The sequence below is a fragment of the Ranitomeya variabilis genome, chromosome 1, assembly GCF_051348905.1.
Source record: "Ranitomeya variabilis isolate aRanVar5 chromosome 1, aRanVar5.hap1, whole genome shotgun sequence".
Lineage (NCBI taxonomy): Eukaryota > Metazoa > Chordata > Amphibia > Anura > Dendrobatidae > Ranitomeya > Ranitomeya variabilis.
In genome coordinates this window covers 1,119,408,804-1,119,430,934 of record NC_135232.1, presented here as the reverse complement: position 1 = coordinate 1,119,430,934, position 22,131 = coordinate 1,119,408,804, and the positions used below count along the sequence as shown (strand labels likewise).

At 42.6% G+C, this 22,131-nt stretch overlaps 1 protein-coding gene across 3 annotated transcripts in view; it reads right to left on the bottom strand.

Moving 5' to 3' along the window:
* The window catches only part of THNSL2 (threonine synthase like 2), a 71,738-nt gene extending 49,969 nt beyond the window's left edge, over positions 1-21,769 (bottom strand). The window contains exon 1 of one of the 3 annotated variants that reach the window (XM_077280259.1): positions 21,620-21,769. Coding sequence is in view for 1 of the 3 variants with exons in the window: in XM_077280257.1 (XP_077136372.1) it covers positions 15,425-15,470 (46 nt within the window). In the remaining 2 variants the exon portion in view is untranslated. Of the gene's footprint in view, positions 1-15,424; positions 15,517-21,619 lie in introns of those variants that run through there. The other 2 variants (XM_077280258.1, XM_077280257.1) reach the window with 2 other exon arrangements.
* Positions 21,770-22,131: the final 362 nt, after the last annotated feature.

Below are 22,131 nucleotides of genomic sequence, written 5' to 3'. Positions count from 1 at the left end.
TTCTGGTGAGGCCTCAGAGGAAAAATTTAGAGAAAAACTGGTTTAACCAATTTATAAGCCTAATTTTGGTATAAGTTTCACGGGGTTAAAATGAAAAATTGCACCAAATTTGAATCAAACTCGTGCAAAAATTTTGCAATATTTGTCTCCTCATTCCAAACAAGAAAATGGACAAGAAAAATGTGCGAGACTAATCTTAATATTTTCACTTTTCAAATAGTTTGTGGCGCAAATTTACAACTGCTCATGAAACGCATAAAAATAAGAAATTGAGTGCTCAAGGTGAAAGGGAAGGGTAAAAAAAATTTTTTTTTTACTTTGGCCAGGGTTTTTATACATAACATCACCTGAAAACTGAACCTTTTCCTTTGTTAGACAAAATTTGATAATGGAGCTTTTAATAGGTGCAACCAGAGTCCATAATTGACGCCCAATGGTGGTGCAAGTGCATTTGTGGACCCACTGTGCCACAGGACTGGGCCTGCCCAGGAAGGGGCATAGCTAAGCAGCTCCCAGGTGTTCATTGGAGCTTCTGATGGTGGAGACAGACTGGGCCCCAGGTAGCCGCTAGGTACCATTCATAGGCAGATCCCGGTACTGCAGCTGCTCACCCCAGGGGCCTGGTTCACTGACATGGACTAGGGCTATGTTCAGACCCACCAATTTACTGGATCAGGGATTGGCCATACACATACAGATTGGGGGACAATGTTCAGGCACTGAGAACAGGGGACTTTGGGAACAGGACTGACCGCACCAGAACCAGGGCCATCAGATTCAGGACTGGCTGAATTAGGACCAGGGGATTACATACAGGCACTGTCCACACTGGGACCAGGTGACTTCGGGAACAGGACCACACTGGGACCAGGGATTCGGGTTCAGGACACTGGCTACACCGGAACCAGGGATTCGGGTTCAGGAAACTAGTCGCAATGGGACTAGTGGACTTCATAACTACTCTGGTAGAACACCACACTTCCTAATGACTAAACTCGTTGCTTGGCAACTCCCTAAGGGAGAGTGAGTCTTATATACAGGATGACTACCAGTAATTGGCTGGGAGCCATCTTGCAGGTGGACTACTTATACTAAATGCCTCTCGGCTACAAGCTGAAGGAATTTATTATATGCTGCCCCTTTTAAGAGCAGGGGAGCTTCCATGTTGGGGCGTGCACAGAGCAGGAAGCATGCTGAGGAACCACACCATGGGTCCGAGGCAGAGAGTAAGACGAAGTCCCTGCATAGAGGAAGAAGGGTCGTCACCTACAATGGTGCTTTTAAGTTTTGTGAACCCTTCAGAATTTTTCATATTTTTTCATAAATTTGTTTTAAAATGACAACAGATTTTCACATGTCTTAATAATAGAAATCAAAAGAGTAAAAAGTATTAGACTGTGATGTCAAAGGTCGTGAGTGCAAAAGTATGTAAACCTTCAGGATTAGCTGGTAATTTGAAGGTGAAATTAGAGTCTGTTGTTTTCAATCAATAGGATGACAATCGAGTGTGAGTGAGTAACATGTTTTAATTAAAGAACAGGTATATATTAAAGTATGATCTTCTGTGTGCTTAGATTTTTTTTACACATTTGTTTTATAAAATGTTAGCATTAAATGTTTGTGGATGAGTTCAATGGCACAAACAAATCAGATTTCTAAGGCTCTCTTCAATATGTGAAAAGTTACAAAGCCATCTCTAAAAAGTTTGGCCACCACCAGTCCACAGTGAAACAGATTGTGTACTAAAGGAGGAAACTCAGGACCATTTTTACTCCCCCCACAAGTGGCTAACCAACAAAAATGACTCCAAGAACAAGGCAAATAACAGTCCAGGATATCACAAAAGATCTCATGACAACCTGTAAGCAACTAAAGGCCTCTCTCACATGTTCATAAGTCCTTCTTTAGGAGCCCTCTGTACAACAATGGTGTGCACTGCAAGATTGCAAGAAGAAAACTATTGCTCTTGAAAAAGAACATCACTGCACATCTGCAGTTTGCTAAATATCACCTGGACAAACCAGAATGCTCCGCACTCCAAGAGGTTCGCCGTGACGTGGCAGGGGGCTTCATACAGTCTGATCGGAATGTTAAACTAAGAATCTCATGTTCACTTTTATAAATAGTTTGCAATAATGTATACGTTTTGGATGTGAGGTTTATGTCTTTTCTACAGCTATGGTCTACAGAAACAATGTTTTGTTGGAGACGCGATCAAACTGTTCTGATCTGTCTTCCTGCATCTGGGCAAGGGCAACGTGCCATCATTCAATGGAAAAAGAATTCTGAATTTTAAAATTAAATTCTAATGGAAAATGTCACAATCAGCTGAACCTCAAGAGAACATGGGTTGTGCAGCAAGGCAACGAGCCATAGGACACAAAGGAATGTTAACGTTTTGGAATGGTCAAATCGAAGTCCTAAAGTAATATTGTAGAAGTACCTGAAGCGAATAGTTCTCATGGGAGAAAACCCATCAAAATAACGGAGTTGGGGCTATCTCTGCATAGGAGCTATAAGCTCAAATCAGTACAAAATTTGTAAAACTACTGTATTTGTACAGCTTGATTTTGTATTTTTTAATTTAAAAGAATTGGAGGATTAAAACATTATTTGTGAAAGTCTTCACACAATTCAGAACAGTGTCTGATCTGGTGTTGCTTCCCTATAAACATATCATTGTTTTAATAAACCAGTTTAGTAGTTGGACTTTTCCTCCGATCAGTTTACCGAGTCTGTCATCATGGTGTGTTAGCGTCTACAAGGCTCATCATTCCTTCCGCTAAATGCTTCACCAATGCTCCACTGATATGTGCAAATAAAGTTCACCAAGAATGGTTTTCCTACCTGACCCTTCACCTGAAATAAGAAACAGAGGACAAAGAATATAATCCTGATCCAAAGCCCTTCACGGATCTTGTCCTTCCCATAGCTGATGACAGGTGGCTTCCACATCTCATATTTGGCTTTGATATTACTTGTAAGCCAACCTAAATACTCAGGAGATCAGACTGTGATCCTACTGAAGCTTCACAAGGGCTTAGGATAAATGGAAGAGTCTTCCTGGTCTTACAATGACACAGTTTACATGTCCTGAGCCAGAAGTCTACGAAACCCAACACAATGTATATTTAACCGAGGAATTAAAGGATTAGTCATGGTGTTAAGGCCCCGTCACACATAGCGATTTACCAACGATCACGACCAGCGATACGACCTGGCCGTGATCGTTGGTAAGTCGTTGTGTGGTCGCTGGGGAGCTGTCACACAGACAGCTCTCTCCAGCGACCAACGATCAGGGGAACGACTTCGGCATCGTTGAAACTGTCTTCAACGATGCCGAAGTCCCCCTGCAGCACCCGGGTAACCAGGGTAAACATCGGGTTACTAAGCGCAGGGCCGCGCTTAGTAACCCGATGTTTACCCTGGTTACCAAAAAAAACAAACAGTACATACTCACCATCTGATGTCCGTCAGGTCCCTTGCCGTCTGCTTACTGCTCTGACTGAGATCCGGCCGTACAGTGAGAGCAGAGCGCAGCGGTGACGTCACCGCTGTGCTGTACTTTCACTTTCACTTTGCGGCGCTCAGTCAGTGTGGGAAGCAGACAGCAAGGGACCTGACGGACATCAGATGGTGAGTATGTAGTGTTTGTTGTTTTTTACATTTACGCTGGTAACCAGGGTAAACATCGGGTTACTAAGCGCGGCCCTGCGCTTAGTAACCCGATGTTTACCCTGGTTACCAGTGAAGACATCGCTGGATCGGTGTCACACAAACCGATTCAGCGATGTCAGCGGGACCTCAACGACCAGGCCATTCCGACACGACCAGCGATCTCGCAGCAGGGGCCTGATCGCTGGTACGTGTCACACATAGCGAGATCGCTACTGAGGTCGCTGTTGCGTCACAAAACTTGTGACTCAGCAGCGATCTCGCTAGCGATCTCGCTATGTGAGACGGGGCCTTTATCCACAAATACTACGCAATCCTTATTGCACCATCATCACATTCAGGTTTCTTTCTATTTAATGCAGTAATATTTAGAATGTTCTTCACCCGGCATTCAAGAATTCCATCTTTTATGGCAAGTAGAATTTGCGGCCAGTGATGTGGGAGTAGACAGTTGGATATTTATGTAAATTCGTCAATATCTTCCAAGATTTTCTTTCTCAGGATGCTCAGTATACATAAAAATAAAACTGTTCAGTGGTAACATGCGAACTGGCAGAATAGCAGACATTTCACAGGTTTGCCCAAGTTTTGTCAGAAGACAGATTGGGAACCCAACACTGATGTTAGAGAAAATTACTTTATATGCCTTCATTATACTTGCATGGATGATCAAACTTTTTGAAATTCAAATTTGCCAGGCCCAACAAATTTTTCCCAAAAAATTGATCTGCAAATGAACTAATACGCCACAAATCACAAAACCGTAAAGCCCCCAATTGCCCTTAACCCCTTCCTGTACTATTACTGCAGAGGTCGGGTCCCTTGCTTTGATATGGGCTCTGGCGCTGAGCCCACCTCAAAGCCGGGACATGTCAGCTGTTTTGAACAGCTGACATGTGCCCGCAATAGCGGCGGGTGAAATTGCGATTCACCCGCCGCTATTAACCAGTTAAATGCCACTGTCAAATGCTGACAGCGGCATTTAACCGACGCTTCTGGCCGCGCGGCCGGAAATGATCGCATCGCCGACCCCTGTCACATGATCGGGGGTCGGCGATGCCTCAGGATGGTAACCATAGAGGTCCTTGAGACCTCTATGGTTACTGATGCAGGCCTGCTGTGAGCGCCCCTGAGGTCGGCTCTCATAGCAAGCCTGCATTTCTGCTGCATAGCAGCGATCTGATGATCGCTGCTATGCAGCAGAGCCGATCGAGTGGTGCCAGCTTCTAGCCTCCCATATATGAAAAAAATAAAAAAATATAAAAGTTTAAATCACCCCCCCTTTCGCCCCATCCAAAATAAAACAATAAAAAAAATCAAACCTACACGTATTTGGTATTGCCGCATTCAGAATCGCCCGATCTATCAATAAAAAAAAGCATTAACCTGATCACTAAACGGCGTAGCGAGAAAAAATTCGAAACGCCAGAATTGCATTTTTTTGGTCGCCGCAACATTGCATTCAAATATAATAACGGGCGATCAAAAGAATGCATCTGCACCAAAATGGTATCATTAAAAACGCCAGCTTGGCACGCAAAAAATAAGCCATCACCCAACCCCAGATCACAAAAAATGGAGACGCTACGGGTAACGGAAAATTGCGCAATTTTTTATTTTTTTTTTAACAAAGTTTGGATTTTTTTTTTACCACTTAGATAAAACGTAACCTATTCATGTTAGGTGTCTATAAACTCGTAATGACCTGGAGAATCAAAATGGTTGGTCAGTTTTAGCATTTAGTGAACCTAGCAAAAAAGCAAAACAAAAAAGAAGTGTGGGATTGCACTTTTTTTGCAATTTCACCGCACTTGGAATTTTTTTCCCGTTTTCTAGTACACGACATGCTAAAATCAATGATGTCATTGAAAAGTGCAACTCGTCCCGCAAAAAATAAGCCCTCACATGGCCATATTGACGGAAAAATAAAAAAAGTTATGGCTCTGGGAAGGAGGGGAGCGAAAAACAAGAACACAAAAACGGAAAAGGGCAAGGTCGTGAAGGGGTTAAAAGACATGGTTATCATTTTGAGATCTCTTAGGATTGTAACCAATCCCTTGGCCATTTTGAAGTCGGCCATTTTTGATCCAACTATTTTTTCCCAATGTGAAGAGGGTCATGTGACCCATCAAAATTATTGAGAATTTCACAAGGAAAACAATGGTGTGCTTGGTTTTAATGTAGCTTTATTCTTTTATGAGTTATTTACAAGTTTCTCTTTGTTTGCAGCCATTGACATGTCACAGAGGTTAATGCGTGAGGAGCAGACAGACATTGTGATGTCTGGTGAACGCACTACCCAGGTCATTGCAGCAGATTTCAATGCAAGACACCCTATCACGAAAACAGTCACCATTCTCATTTGATTTAGGTGTATCCATATAAATAGCCACCCAAAAAAGTTAGCCTCATCACTGAACATAATGTTCTGTGTAAATTGAGGGTCCTGTTCCAATTTTTGTTAGCTACTCACAAATGGCATCCTTACAAAATCCAGCTGCTGCAGCATCTGGATGAGGTTGACCCAGATCGGCACGTTGAACTTACAGAATGGGCAAAACAAAAATTGGAACAGGACCCTCACTTTACACAGAACATTATGTTCAGTGATGAGGCAAACTTTTTTGGGTGGGCCACTTATATGGATACTCCTAAATCAAATGGGAATGGTGACAATTTTCTTGCGTAGGGTGTCCTGCATTGAAATCTGCTGCAATGACCCGGGTACTGCGTTCACTAGACATCAAAACAATTTCTATCTGCTCCTCTGTGACATGTCAATGGCTGTAAACCTGTAACTAACTCATGAAAGAATAAACTTACGTTAAAACCAAGTACACCATTGTTTTCCTTGTGAAATTCTCAATAAGTTTGATGTGTCACATGACCCTCTTCCCATTGGAAAAAATAAAGTTACATCCAAAATGTCCGACTTTAAAATGGCCGCCATGATCACCACCCATCTTGAAAAGTTTTCCCCCTCCCATATACTAATGTGCCACAAACAGGAAGTTGATATCACCAACCATTCCCATTTTATTTACGTGTATCCATATAAATGGCCCACCCTGTGTATCTATCACACATGTGAAAGTTTTGAGGACAATAGATGTATTGTTGGTGGAGGCACATTTTGACGATAACATCAGAGGATTCTGCTCTACCTATTTGATTTAGTCCTTAAGGAGAACTTCTTCCTTTTTCAGGATGCTTTCTACCTTCAAATACAGGGCACAGTACTGGGCCATTGCCTACATGTGCTCCCTTGAGGAGGACTACATCTATATCAACATACTCTTCCAAAATCATTCCTGCCGTTGGTGGAAATTTATTGACGATATCTTCTGTATATGGCATGGACTGGATGAAACTGTGCAAACCTTTAACACATATATGAACATTTGTCCAGAACTACAATTTACGATTACAAAAAAATCCACTTTCTGGACACTCTAATTTGCAGGGAAGATAATGGAAATTTAACGATTGGATTCACAAAAGAGACTGATCTTAACAGTTTGTTACATTTCTCCAAAGCGACAAAGAAATCCATTCCATCCTCCTAAATTCAGAGAGTAAAAAAAATAATATCCCGACATCAAACAAAAGAAATAAGACTGGTTGAAATGAGAAATAAATTCCTAGAAAAGGACTATCCAAATCGAACTGTCAGAAGAACAAATTTCACGAACAGCCACACTAAGTTCTAACGCAAAAAGAGAAGCCTTTGTTCATACCATTCCTTCCTTGCATTAAATACCCTCCAAAACTCAGGGATAAACTGGTCAGAGCAGACATATACTCAAAAAACACTATTCCTGTTCAAACTTTTCATCAAACACAAAAATTTGTGCGAACCGAGCATCCACGATATTGACTCCCGCCCCACTATCCAAAGGGATAGCTATTCTCTCAGTTTTCGTACCTATAACCAATGTCGCAGGTAAGATAAACTGAGAAACGCATGCAGAGGAGATATACACTGAGGTTGTAATCCTCCTCACAACCTGGGGTTAGAAGTTTTCCCATGGCTTTTTGTGCTTTGGTAAAGAAGGACACATTTCAATGAAATTACCCTTTTGACCGCAGAAAAAACACAACCCTGTTTTTTGGTGAACCGCAAGAGACCCCTACCGAGAGCAGCCCCCCTAACTACATCGATTCTTCAGAGCACCCAGGGAGAACTTCGCTTTTAGGAAGCACCATAGGAAACAAAGTCACAACAGGTCTATCCCTGAGGCGTCTATCTATACGTATGGCCCGAGCCATGGTGGCCTCCAATGACTCAGGAGTTTCGTAAAGCACTAATGCATCTTTTAATGTTTCAGATAGGCCCTGACAAAACCGACTCCTAAAAGCAGGATCATTCCCTACCCCTGCCCTAAGGCATCTATGGCATGCAGATTATTATTAGCCAAAAGGTCAAAATTTAAACTTGTCCACTTTGAACTCAAATGGATGGTCAAACACTGTGCCCATGTTGTTCTATAACATAGAAATATCTTCCATTGTCTGTACTATATTAAATACTGTAGCTTGGCGTCACCAGCTAAGACCGAAACCATGGGACACATTTTGTAAATAGTGGGCTGATGTTACTAAAGGGGATCTCTGCCCTTGTATAAAATTTTACGCTGGGAAACCATGCTTATATAAGGAACAGAAAAGCTATACTTATTCCCAGGATCCTTTCCTTCGCTTGGATACAGTTGGATCCCAGGGGTAAGTATGGCTTCTTCTGTACTTTTATTTGCATGGCTTCCCATTACGAAGCTTTAAACAAGAGCAGGATAACCCTTTCTAGTCCTTTGGAATATGTAGTTCATAAATATTCTGAAGAATATTGTCACCATTCATTGTGTACATCATTAACCACAACTCTTTGCATGGACAATTGAAATCATATTTCACTCGAAAAAAAATAATCAAACTCAGTTTATGTACTTGGATTTAATCAGTGACACCACATCTGCTTTGCACCAATCCTCTGGCATTATGTCAGCCATAAGAGAATCTACTCAGCTTCTTCTCTGCTTTGGACAATTCCTTGACAATAAGGTGACCACAAAGTTTTCCCTTGCTGGGACCACAGTAACCCTTGATACAAAATAGTGCTCTCAGCTCCCTGAGTTCTCTGGGGTGTAAGTCGTTTAGTTCTGGTGCTTAGAACACAACTATCTAAATTTTCCTTTGTCTGCAATGATCATTGCCAAACTTGAGAGGTCTACTTTGCTTTTTGACCATTGGGAAGTTAAAGAAACTAGAAATGGAATATGGACAATAAATAAAGCCATGTAATTACAAATGTAAATAGGACCAGTACTGATATTTGGTCAACACTTTTTCATGAAATTCTTATACCATTAATGGCTGGACAAGTAGTGATCTCCTCCAGACGTTTATGCATCCCATGAAATCAAGGACAATGAAACCAAGTAAATGGAGTTCTGGGAAATCCTTCTTCTAAACTGTTTACTTGGATCTAAGAACAACATCAGTAAAGGTACCGTCACACTCAGCGACGCTGCAGCGATATAGACAACAAGCCGATCGCTGCAGCGTCGCTGTTTAGGTCGCTGTATAGACGTCAAACACAGCAACTCCAGAACGATGCAGGAGCGATCCTGTGACGTAGCAGTGACTCACTTATCATTCTCACTGGTCGTTAGCTCCATGTAAAACATTGCTGACATCGTTGCTTTTGCTGTCAAACACAACGATACACGCCGATCTGGCGACCAAATAAAGTTCTGGACTTCTAGCTCCGACCAGCGATATCACAGCGGGATCCAGATCGCTGCTGCGTGTCAAACACAATGAGATCGCTATCCAGGACGCTGCCACGTCACGGATCGTTGTCGTTCTCGTTGTAAAGTTGCTGAGTGTGAAGGTACATTTAGTAACTGATGGCGAATTGTCAGGGGGAAGGGGAGAAACACTTAAACTTCTAACTTACATCCTTGCAACCTAGATGGCCAGCTTCATCTAAGAACTGACCATGTGAGATCAAAGAACAGAGCTGGTGTCAACTTATAGACGCGGTTCTTTACCTTCTCACCTTGCACCGCCCTTATGATCTCACTTTACATTTTCTGTCACCAAAGATAGTGATTGTTAGGAGCAGGGTTAGGTTACAGATGTGATGGGGCTGAGAGAGGAGACACCTAGTTCTGCCTCAGCTAAGGCTCGATAATATTCACAAGTTATCCAACATGGATCTAGAGTGAAATGTTGCTTTCAAGCTGTTGGGAGACTACAACGCCCATCATGCCAGGATTGTAAACACTATCCACCGCACTCCCTCAGTGGAATATCTTAGGCAGAAATGTGCAATGATTTTTTGAACATGCTAATTTATTCAATAGAAAAAGAATCAAATATATAGGATCAAACAGAAGGCAATAGTTATCACAATGTGCAAGCGACTCAGAATGTGACGTTTCGACCCTCCCGGGTCTTAATCTAAGGTCGCACTGTAAACACAAGAACAAACAGTATATACATTTAAGAAAAGCATAATACAACAAATAAATAGAGAATTAACAACAAATAATTTGACAAAATCATATAATACACTATGTACAAAGCACTGTAGCCTATGGCTAAAACTCCCCAAATGAGTACCATTTAGCATATGTCATGAGGTTAGACCGTCAATATGGAGTAGGGGAATACGTCTAGTGACATGGTGTCTATGAGGTCCTCCTATTAATGAGCTACGATCAATTACCTTAATGAGCAATTTCTTATAATAAAGAAAGAAGAACGTCGTCCCTGAGGTATCCAGGGGCTAAAGGAAACAATAGTAATGTCAGTAACCAACCATATAGTGAGCTAAACAGAATGAATGAACGATAAGGAATTGTGAATATTTACCAGGTACAACTCTCTAGTAGTAAATATGGCCTGGTGGGTGATCCGTATGTGACCTGGAATATTGTGAATATCAGGGCCGTTTCTTCAACAGGGCGGGCAGGGCGGCCACACGGGGCGCCGTGGGGCCGGGGGGCGCAGGAGAGGCCTCGGGCCCCGGTGGTCCCCTGCCCGCTGCTGCTGCTGTTTAAGGGCTGTCAGGGGCGCGGATGCCGCGCTCAGTGCTGAGCGCGGGCGCGCCCTGCCCGAACTCAGCTGCAAATCTGACAGCTGAGCGGTCAGATCATCGCCTCGCGTCGCCGCGCCCCCCCCCCCCCGCACCGCACATAATGGTTGCGGCCACCTCGGCGCCGCCACTCACCCATACCTCCCAACCGTCCCGATTTCAGCGGGACAGTCCCGCTTTGGCACCGGGGTCCCGCTGTCCCGCTTCGGGCATTTAAAATCCCGAATTTGCGGCCGCCGGTGAAGCCCCGCCCACTTCCGGGACGTAGAGAGAGCCTGTTTTTTTTTTTTTTTATATAAAAGCTGCCTCCTGACCGCCCGCGCAACACCCCCCCCCCCCTCCCGCCCCCTGTGCGGCGCTGCCACGCTGAAGGAGAGAGCCTGCAGCAATCAAGAAGAAAGGTCAGCGATTCACTACCTCTGGCTGTGTGTGCACGGAGCTCCGGCTTCTGCTCTTAGCTGCTATCCCGGCAGAGAAGGAGAGACGGGGGAGGTGCCGGGATAGTGCAGAGCTGTGAGCAGGAGACTGAAGACTTCAGCAGAGAGCTGCACATGGACATCAGCCGCCCCTGCATCACAGAGGAGATTGTGTGTGTGTGATGTGTGTGATGGCTGCGTGTGTGTGTGTGTGATGGCTGGGTGTGTGTGTGTGATGGCTGTGTGTGTGTGATGGCTGCGTGTGTGTGTGTGTGATGGCTGCGTGTGTGTGATGGCTGCGTGTGTGTGTGTGATGGCTGTGTGTGTGTGATGGCTGCGTGTGTGTGTGTGTGATGGCTGCGTGTGTGTGTGTGTGATGGCTGCGTGTGTGTGTGTGATGGCTGCGTGTGTGTGTGATGGCTGCGTGTGTGTGTGTGATGGCTGCGTGTGTGTGTGTGATGGCTGCGTGTGTGTGTGATGGCTGCATGTGTGATGGCTGCGCGTGTGTGTGTGTGTGTGATGGCTGCGTGTGTGTGTGTGATGGCTGTGTGTGTGATGGCTGCGTGTGTGTGTGATGGCTGCGTGTGTGTGTGTGATGGCTGCGTGTGTGTGATGGCTGCGTGTGTGTGATGGCTGCGTGTGTGTGATGGCTGCGTGTGTGTGATGGCTGCGTGTGTGTGTGATGGCTGTGTGTGTGTGATGGCTGCGTGTGTGTGATGGCTGTGTGTGTGTGATGGCTGTGTGTGTGTGATGGCTGTGTGTGTGTGATGGCTGTGTGTGTGTGATGGCTGTGTGTGTGTGATGGCTGCGTGTGTGTGATGGCTGCGTGTGTGTGTGATGGCTGCGTGTGTGTGTGTGTGTGATGGCTGCGTGTGTGATGTCTGCGTGTGTGTGTGATGGCTGCATGTGTGTGTGATGGCTGCGTGTGTGTGTGTGTGTGATGGCTGCGTGTGTGTGTGTGATGGCTGCGTGTGTGTGTGTGTGATGGCTGCGTGTGTGTGTGTGTGATGGCTGCGTGTGTGTGTGATGGCTGCGTGTGTGATGCATTTGTGTCAAAGCTGCATGTGTTTGTGAGCTGCGTGCGTGTGAGCTGCGTGCCTGTGTGTGAGCTGCGTGCCTGTATGTCATTATACAGTATGGAGCATCATGTGTGGTCATTATACAATATGGAGCATCATGTGCGGTCATTATACAGTATGGAGCATCATGTGCGGTCATTATACAGTATGGAGCATTATGTGTGGCCATTATACAGTATGGAGCATCATGTGCGGTCATTATACAGTATGGAGCATCATGTGCGGTCATTATACAATATGGAGCATCATGTGCGGTCATTGTACAGTATGGAGCATCATGTGCGGTCATTATACAGTATGGAGCATCATGTGCGGTCATTATACAGTATGGAGCATCATGTGTGGCCATTATACAGTATGGAGCATCATGTGCGGCCATTATACAGTATGGAGCATCATGTGTGGCCATTATACAGTATGGAGCATCATGTGCGGCCATTATACAGTATGGAGCATCATGTGCGGTCATTATACAGTCTGGAGCATCATGTGCGGTCATTATACAGTCTGGAGCATCATGTGCGGTCATTATACAGTCTGGAGCATCATGTGCGGTCATTATACAGTCTGGAGCATCATGTGCGGTCATTATACAGTCTGGAGCATCATGTGCGGTCATTATACAGTCTGGAGCATCATGTGCGGTCATTATACAGTATGGAGCATCATTTGCGGTCATACAGTATGGAGCATCATGTGCGGTCATTATACAGTATGGAGCATCATGTGCGGTCATTATACAGTATGGAGCATCATGTGGGGTCATTATACAGTATGGAGCATCATGTGCGGTCATTATACAGTCTGGAGCATCATGTGCGGTCATTATACAGTATGGAGCATCATTTGCGGTCATACAGTATGGAGCATCATGTGTGTTCATTATACAGTATGGAGCATCATGTGCGGCCATTATACAGTATGGAGCATCATGTGGGGTCATTATACAGTATGGAGCATCATGTGCGGTCATTATACAGTATGGAGCATCATGTGCGGTCATACAGTATGGAGCATCATGTGTGTTCATTATACAGTATGGAGCATCATGTGTGGCCATTATACAGTATGGAGCGTCATGTGTGTTCATTATACAGTATGGAGCATCATGTGTGGCCATTATACAGTATGGGGCACTGTGTGGCCATATTTTTTTGTTTATAATTATTGTATATGAAACAGTGTGATCGGCAGTGCTAAATGGGTGTGGTTGGGATGTGGATATGGGTGTGACTAATTATGAATGGGTGTGGTCAGAGGCGTGGCCTAAAATTTGCCGCGGCGCGCAAAGCGCGCCGCAAACTTTGTCCCTCTTTCCCATCTTCAAAAGTTGGGAGGTATGACTCACCTCCGCTCCGCGCTGGATGAACAGCGAGAATGAACAGCCAGGATGAGGCAGCTCGGCCACTCCCACACTGATAGCAGGGGCGCCGCGCTCTCGGCTGAGCACGGGCGCTCCCTGAGACAGTGATCAAAGAGCTAAGCACACACACTATCACTGTCAGACTAGGCTGCCTGGCTGTTGCCAATTTCAATGCTGGACAGGACAGGCTGCAGTCTAGTCTGACAGTGGTAGCAGTATAGCAAAAATGCCCACCCCCTGCCTATGGATTAGTCCTTCCCTTCCCAGCAGCCCCATTTAGCAGTCTGAGCGCGCTCAGACTCAGAGGGCAGAGGGCACTGACACACTGAACAGGTGAGGGGGTCTGAGGGATGGGATGGGTTGGGCTAGCCTTTTTTTTTGGATGGGGACCCCCACACCTGCCCCCCCCCCAACCACCCTTGGGGCATGCTGATTTGGCATGCCCCACAGCATGAAACCCGGGAGGGGGCCCAGCTGACTTACCTCATCTTTGGCAGTCTGGTGGCATCCTCACCCAGGCGAGAAGTGTTGGAAAGAGTTATGGCAGTAACTGTATACCTGGCAACCAATAATTTAGCTTTTCGAGGATCGTCAAATACATTGTTTACACCAAATAATGGACATTTCCTTGGGCTTATAGAGCTTCTTGGAAAATTTGAACCAGTAATGAGAGATCATTTAAAACGAATTACTTCCCAGGAAATCCATACACATTACTGTGGAAATTTAATTCAAAATGAAATTATCTGCTTGATGGCCTCTCAGGTGAAGAAATGTATTCTAGAAAAAGCCAAAAGATCTAAGTATTTTTCAATAATGTTGGACTGCACACAAGATGCAGGTCACACTGAACAGTTGTCATACACCTTAAGATTTGTTGATATAGATGATGATCACGTAGCAATAAAGGAACATTTTATTGGCTATCGTCCTGCTACTGATACATCTGGGGAAAGTCTCGCCAATCTCCTTTTAGAAGAGATTAGTAAATGTGACCTGGAATTAGAAAATGAACTGGCAGAAAAGCTGAATTATTCGGAAGCTATTAATGCTTTTGCAGCGGCTAAATCTAGAAGAGTCAGTTTCTCATAAATCTGCAACCTACAATTTTTAGGATCTGTTTCCAAAATAATTAATAGATATTATTTACCTACAACTTTGTTCTCACCGTTAATAATTAGCATACTTGTCCCTTTTCCCCAAGTTCTATATAAGTTAAAGGCAAATTATAATTTATTAAAAAAAGGGAAGATACAAGCCTGCTCTCTATTTATTACTCAAGCCCACAAAAATAATGTTTATTATTTTCGGTGCCGGGGGGGGGGGGGGGGGGGAGAAATTTCCTACTCTCGCCCTGTGTCATTTTTGGGCTAGAAACTGCCCTGGTGAATATATCGGTAAGGAATGGTGGTATTGTAATTCGTGGTGTCTGGTGGCAACGGAATTAAATCATTACCTTATTAAATGTCAATAGTGATGCATCAGCATTCTGCTGGGTATAGTGTCCGTTTTTGGAGCAAAGGTATGGTAGAATGGGTGGTGCTTCTCTGGGTACAACCTGAAAAATTATGGGTGTATGATTGAGAACGGTGCTGGTATAGTCTATGGTGCCTTAGAGTAACCGGGGTAGATCATTACCTTATTAGGGGATAGTAGCGGCGCATCAGCGTCTTGCTTGTGTAGGTAGGTGACCCTGTTGAAGTTACCAAGGCACGGGATACAAATGAATAAATAAAGCTATCACAACCACGGGCATCCTGTACAACGTGCGGTGGGAGACTAATGCTGTTACCTGTGAGGGTAGAAGCCCGGCGTTCCTGTGTCCTGTATTGCGGCATGCTGTGTGAGATGTGAGATCTTTAAATAGCGTTGCCGCTCTCGTGTATGTCGCTAACCGGAAGTGACGTTGCGCACATGAAACTGAGGATGTGCGCATGCCCGAGCGTCCGCATGAGCTCATACCGCTCGGTTGCCATGGCGCTACTAGTAAGCTCTGTTTAGGCGGAAATGACGTGGTGCACATGGGGCTGAGGATAGTTGCTATGGCGCTACTCTGTGAAAGGATAGAGCTGATGTCACTACCGGAAGTGACGTAGTGCTGTTATAATTGGGATGTCCGAGTATTATAGGGAACTCAAAAAGGGCTCTCGCATCCATATAGTATTGTGTAGGGGGCTGAACAATGATGTCAGTGTCTGTCTGACCGCACATCTACAGTGCCATATAGTACGTTAACGGAGGGGTGAAAAGAGACACTCTGGTAATTATAAATAAGAAAAAGAAATATATAAAGATTGTACCTGGACGGAAGTAATGAAGTAATGAAAAATTAATTGAAATAAATGAAATTTAAGGAATAAAGATCTGTGAGAGCGAGAAATGATGATATCGAAAAAATAACGAAAATTAGTGAAAAATAATAATAATGAAAAAAATGAAAAACAATGAAAAATAAAAATAAAAAAATAAAAAAATAAAAAAATATATAATATATAATCATGCCAGGAGTTATAGTTTGTAGCAGGATTCATATATGGAACTAAGGTGGAACAAACAATTTTTGGGTGGGGAGATTATCATAGACAAACTCTCGGATTTCCTCTACAAAATCTAGGGCAGTGGTCCCCAAACTTCTGATTTAGAGAGCCACCTGCAGCTCTCAGAGTAGGTCGTGAGCCACATTAAGCCCTGAGAAAGGATCGCGAGACACATCCAGATCCTGCTCCCTTCACAGTAATGATACCCAGTTCCTACAGTTATATTGATAGTGAAAGCTTTTCCAAAAAAAGCTCACAGTCCGAATACCAAAATCCGAGGTTTCCCACATTAGCCCCATTCATCAAGCACTCCTGCCACACTGTTGCATCCAGCTCCTCTGACAGGTAGTATCATCTTGTCTCCAGTTTACCAGACCTAAATTATCTCTAAACCCCCAAGACCAGTATATTTGCCTCCAGATCTGCTCTTCTTTGTACCCCTATGTACAAGAATATAACTACTATAATACTGCCCCCTATGTACAAGAATATAACTACTATAATACTGCTCCTATGTACAAGAATATAACTACTATAACACTGCTCCTATGTACAAGAATATAACTACTATAATACTGCCCCCTATGTACAAGAATATAACTACTACAATACTACCCCGTATGTACAAGAATATAACTACTATAATACTGCCCCTATGTACAAGAATATAACTACTATAATACTGCTCCTGTGTACAAGAATATAACTACTATAATACTGTCCATATGTACAAGAATATAACTACTATAATACTGCCCCTATGTACAAGAATATAACTACTATAATACTGCCCCTATGTACAAGAATATAACTACTATAATACTGCCCCCTATGTACAAGAATATAACTACTACAATACTACCCCGTATGTACAAGAATATAACTACTATAATACTGCCCCTATGTACAGGAATATAACTACTATAATACTGCTCCTGTGTACAAGAATATAACTACTATAATACTGTCCATATGTACAAGAATATAACTACTATAATACTGCCCCTATGTACAAGAATATAACTACTATAATACTGCCCCTATGTACAAGAATATAACTACTATAATACTGCCCTTATGTACAAGAATATAACTACTATAATACTGCCCCCTATGTACAAGAATATAACTACTACAATACTACCCCTATGTACAAGAATATAACTACTATAATACTGCCCCCTATGTACAAGAATATAACTACTATAATACTGCTCCTATGTACAAGAATATAACTACTATAACACTGCTCCTATGTACAGGAATATAACTACTATAATACTGCCCCTATGTACAGGAATATAACTACTATAATACTGCTCCTGTGTACAAGAATATAACTACTATAATACTGTCCATATGTACAAGAATATAACTACTATAATACTGCCCCTATGTACAAGAATATAACTACTATAACACTGCTCCTATGTACAGGAATATAACTACTATAATACTGCCCCTATGTACAAGAATATAACTACTATAATACTGTCCATATGTACAAGTATATAGCCACTATAATACTGCCCCTATATACACTGCTCAAAAAAATAAAGGGAACACTAAAATCCCACATCCTAGATATCTTTGAATGAAATATTCCAGTTGCAAATTTTATTCATTGCATAGTGGAATGTGTTCAGAACAATAAAACATAACAATTATCAATTTAAATAAAAATTAATATCCCATGGAGGTCTGGATTTGGAATGATACTCAAAATCAAAATGGAAAATCAAATTACAGGCTGATCCAACTTCAGTGGAAATGACTCATGACAAGGAAAAGATGCTCAATATTGTGTGGGGCCTCCATGTGCCTGTATGACCTCCCTACAACCCCTAGGCATGCTCCTGATGAGGCGGCGGATGGTCTCCTGAGGGATCTCCTCCCAGTCCTGGACTAAAGCATCCGCCAACTTCTGGACAGTCTGTAGTGCAACGTGACGTTGGTGGATGGAGCGAGACATGATGTCCCAGATGTGCTCAATCAGATTCAGGTCTGGGGAACGGGTGGGCCAGTCCACAGCTTCAATGCCTTCATCTTGCAGGAACTGCTGACACACTCCAGCCACATGAGGTCTGGCATTGTCCTGCATTAGGAGGAACCCAGGGCCAACCGCACCAGCATATGGTCTCACAAGGGGTCTGAGGATCTCATCTCGGTCCCTAATGGCAGTCAGGCTAACTCTGGCGAGCACATGGAGGGCTGTGCGGCCCTCCAAAAAAATGCAACCCCACACCATTACTGACCCACTTCCAAACCGGTCATGATGCAGGATGTTGCAGGCAGCAGATCGCTCTCCATGGCATCTCCAGACTCTGTCACGTCTGTCACATGAGCTCAGTGTCAACCTGCTTTCATCTATGAAGAACACAGGGAGCCAGTGCCGAATTTGCCAATCCTGGTGTTCTGTGGCAAATGCCAAGTGTCCAGCATGGTGTTGGGCTGTGAGCCCAACCCCGATCTGTGGAAGTTGGGCCCTCAGACCATCTTCACGGAGTCAGATTCTAACCGTTTGTGCAGACACATGCACATTTGTGGCCCGCTGGAGGTCATTTTGCAGGGCTCTGGAAGTGTTCCTCCTGTTACTCTTTGCACAAAGGCTGAGGTTGCGGTCCTGCAGCTGGGTTGTTGCCCTCCTACGGCCCCCTCCACATCTCCTGGTGTACTGGCCTGTCTCCTGGTAGCACCTCCAGCCTCTGGACACTACGCTGACAGACACAGCAAACCTTTTTGCCACAGCTCACATTGATGTGCCATCCTGGATGAGCTGCACTACTTGAGCTACTTGTGTGGGTTGTAGAGTCCATATCATGCTACCACGAGTGTGAAAGCACAACCAACATTCAAAAGTGACCAAAATATCAGCCAGAAATCATTGGCCCTGAGATGTGGTCTGTGGTCCCCACCTGCAGAACCACTCCTTTATTGAGGGTGTCTTGATAATTGCCAATAATGTCCATCTGTTGTCTATTCCATTTGCACAACAGCATGTGAAATTGATTGTCAATCAGTGTTGCTTCCTAAGTGGACAGTTTGATTTCACAGAAGTTTGATTTACTTGGAGTTATATTCTGTTGTTAAAGTGTTCCCTTTGTTTTTATGATCAGTGTACAAGAATATGACTACTATAATACTGCTCCTATGTACAGAAATATTACTACTATAATACTGCTCCTATGTACAGAAATATAACTACTATAATACTGCTCCTATGTACAAGAATATAACTACTATAATACTGCCACTATGTACAAGAATATAACTACTATAATACTGCCCCTATGTACAAGAATATAACTACTATAATACTGCATTCTATGTACAAGAATATAACTACTATAATACTGCCCCCTATGTACCGGAATATAACTACTATAATACTGCCCCCTATGTACAAGAATATAACTACTATAATACTGCCCCTATGTACAAGAACATAACTACTATAATACTGCCCCTATGTACAAGAATATAACTACTATAATACTGCTCCTATGTACAAGAATATAACTACTATAATACTGCCACTATGTACAAGAATATAACTACTATAATACTGCCCCCTATGTACAAGAATATAACTACCATCATACTGTCCCTATGTACAAGAATATACCTATTAGAATACTGCCCCCTATGTACAAGAATATAACTACTAGAATACTGCCCCTATGTACAAGAATATAGCTACTATAATACTGTTCCAATGCACAAGAATATAACTACTGTAGTACTGCTCCTATATAGAAGTATATAACTACTATAATACTGCCCCTATGTACAAGAATATATCTACTAAAATACTGCTCCTATGTACAAGAATATAACTACTATAATACTACCCCTATGTACAGGAATATTACTTCTGTAATACTGTCCCCTACGTACAAGAATATAGTTACTATAACACTGCTCCTATGTGCAAGAATATAACTACTATAATACTGCCCCTATGTACAAGAGTATAACTACTATAATACTGCTCCTATGTACAAGAATATAACTACTATAATACTGCTCCTATGTACAAGAATATAACTACTATAACACTGCTCCTATGTACAAGAATATAACTAGTATAATACTGCACCCTATGTACAAGAATATAACTACTATAATACTGCCCCTATGTACAAAAATATAACTACTATAATACTGCCCCTATGTATAAGAATAGAGCTACTATAATACTGCTCCTATGTACAAGAATATAACTACTATAATACTGCCCCCTATGTACAAAACTGTAACTACTATAATACTGCCCCTATGTACAAGAATATAACTACTATAATACTGCCCCTATGTACAAGAATATAACTACTATAATACTGCTCCTATGTACAAGAATATAACTACTATAATACTGCCCTATGTACAAGAATAGAACTACTATAATACTGCTCCTATGTACAAGAATATGACTACTATAATACTGCCCCTATGTACAAGAATATAGCTTCTATAATACTGCCCCTATGTACAAGAATATAACTACTATAATACTGCCCCTATGTACAAGAATATAACTACTATAATACTGCTCCTATGTACAAGAATATAACTACTATAATACTGCTCCTATGTACAAGAATATAACTACTATAATACTGCCCTATGTACAAGAATAGAACTACTATAATACTGCTCCTATGTACAAGAATATGACTACTATAATACTGCCCCTATGTACAAGAATATAGCTTCTATAATACTGCCCCTATGTACAAGAATATAACTACTATAATACTGCCCCTATGTACAAGAATATAACTACTATAATACTGCTCCTATGTACAAGAATATAACTACTATAATACTGATCCTATGTACAAGAATATAACTACTATAATACTGCCCTATGTACAAGAATAGAACTACTATAATACTGCTCCTATGTACAAGAATATGACTACTATAATACTGCCCCTATGTACAAGAATATAGCTTCTATAATACTGCCCCTATGTACAAGAATATAACTACTATAATACTGCCCCTATGTACAAGAATATAACTACTATAATACTGCCACTATATACAAGAATATAACTACTATAATACTGCTCCTGTGTACAAGAATATAGTTTCTATAATACTGTCCTCCATATACAATGATATACGAGCTATTGCTCAGTCACTACAGTCATCTCTTATGACTCCTGCTGTCAGACTTACATGTACTCTCACATATAACATACCACGGGTGGTGGAAATTTTTAACTTCTCCATAAATCACTACTAACCAGTTACAGGCTTTGTCTTCCCAGTATTTTATCGTAAAAACAACCCAGCACATAAAACCTTTATAGCATCTGATAAAGCAATAATCAGCCTGTACTGCAGAGTGCTGGTGCTGCACAAATATAGGAGAGGAAGGGTTAATCTTCTGAGGTCAGGGTGACAGTTACACACATAATGGTCAGTCCTGGGATTGGTACCTGATCAGAAGCCTCCTGGGGTCACTTCACAGAAAAAACTAATTTAGTTTGTGTTGGTATTCAATTTCCATTGAAAACGCCCAAATACTTTCTACGGGTAAGGAGAGATCCTGCAAAGTTCTGTGTTCAGCAGGGATCTGCCCTCTGCACCCAGAGTCATGTGACTGTGTGTCTTAAAGGCACAGCACTAGTGTTCAAGTGTGCAGTGCAAGTACATCTTCACTGTGTGTCCTAGAGCGCTCGTGCTCTGTACACTTTTTTTTTAATAATCTTGTTAAGAAATGAAAATAAGGGAATAAAAGAAAATTTCCAAATAATAATCAAAATGTGTAGCTTCATCTTAATTTTCGTAACTCTCGATAATATCATAAGGCACGCAGGTGGGACATACACCCTGAGCCAAGAAGAGGTGTCCACTAGGGTTGAGCGAAACGGATTGGTCAATTTCATAAATCGCTGACTTTCGGCAAAGTCGGGTTTCGTGAAACCCGACCCGATCCCAGTGTGGGATC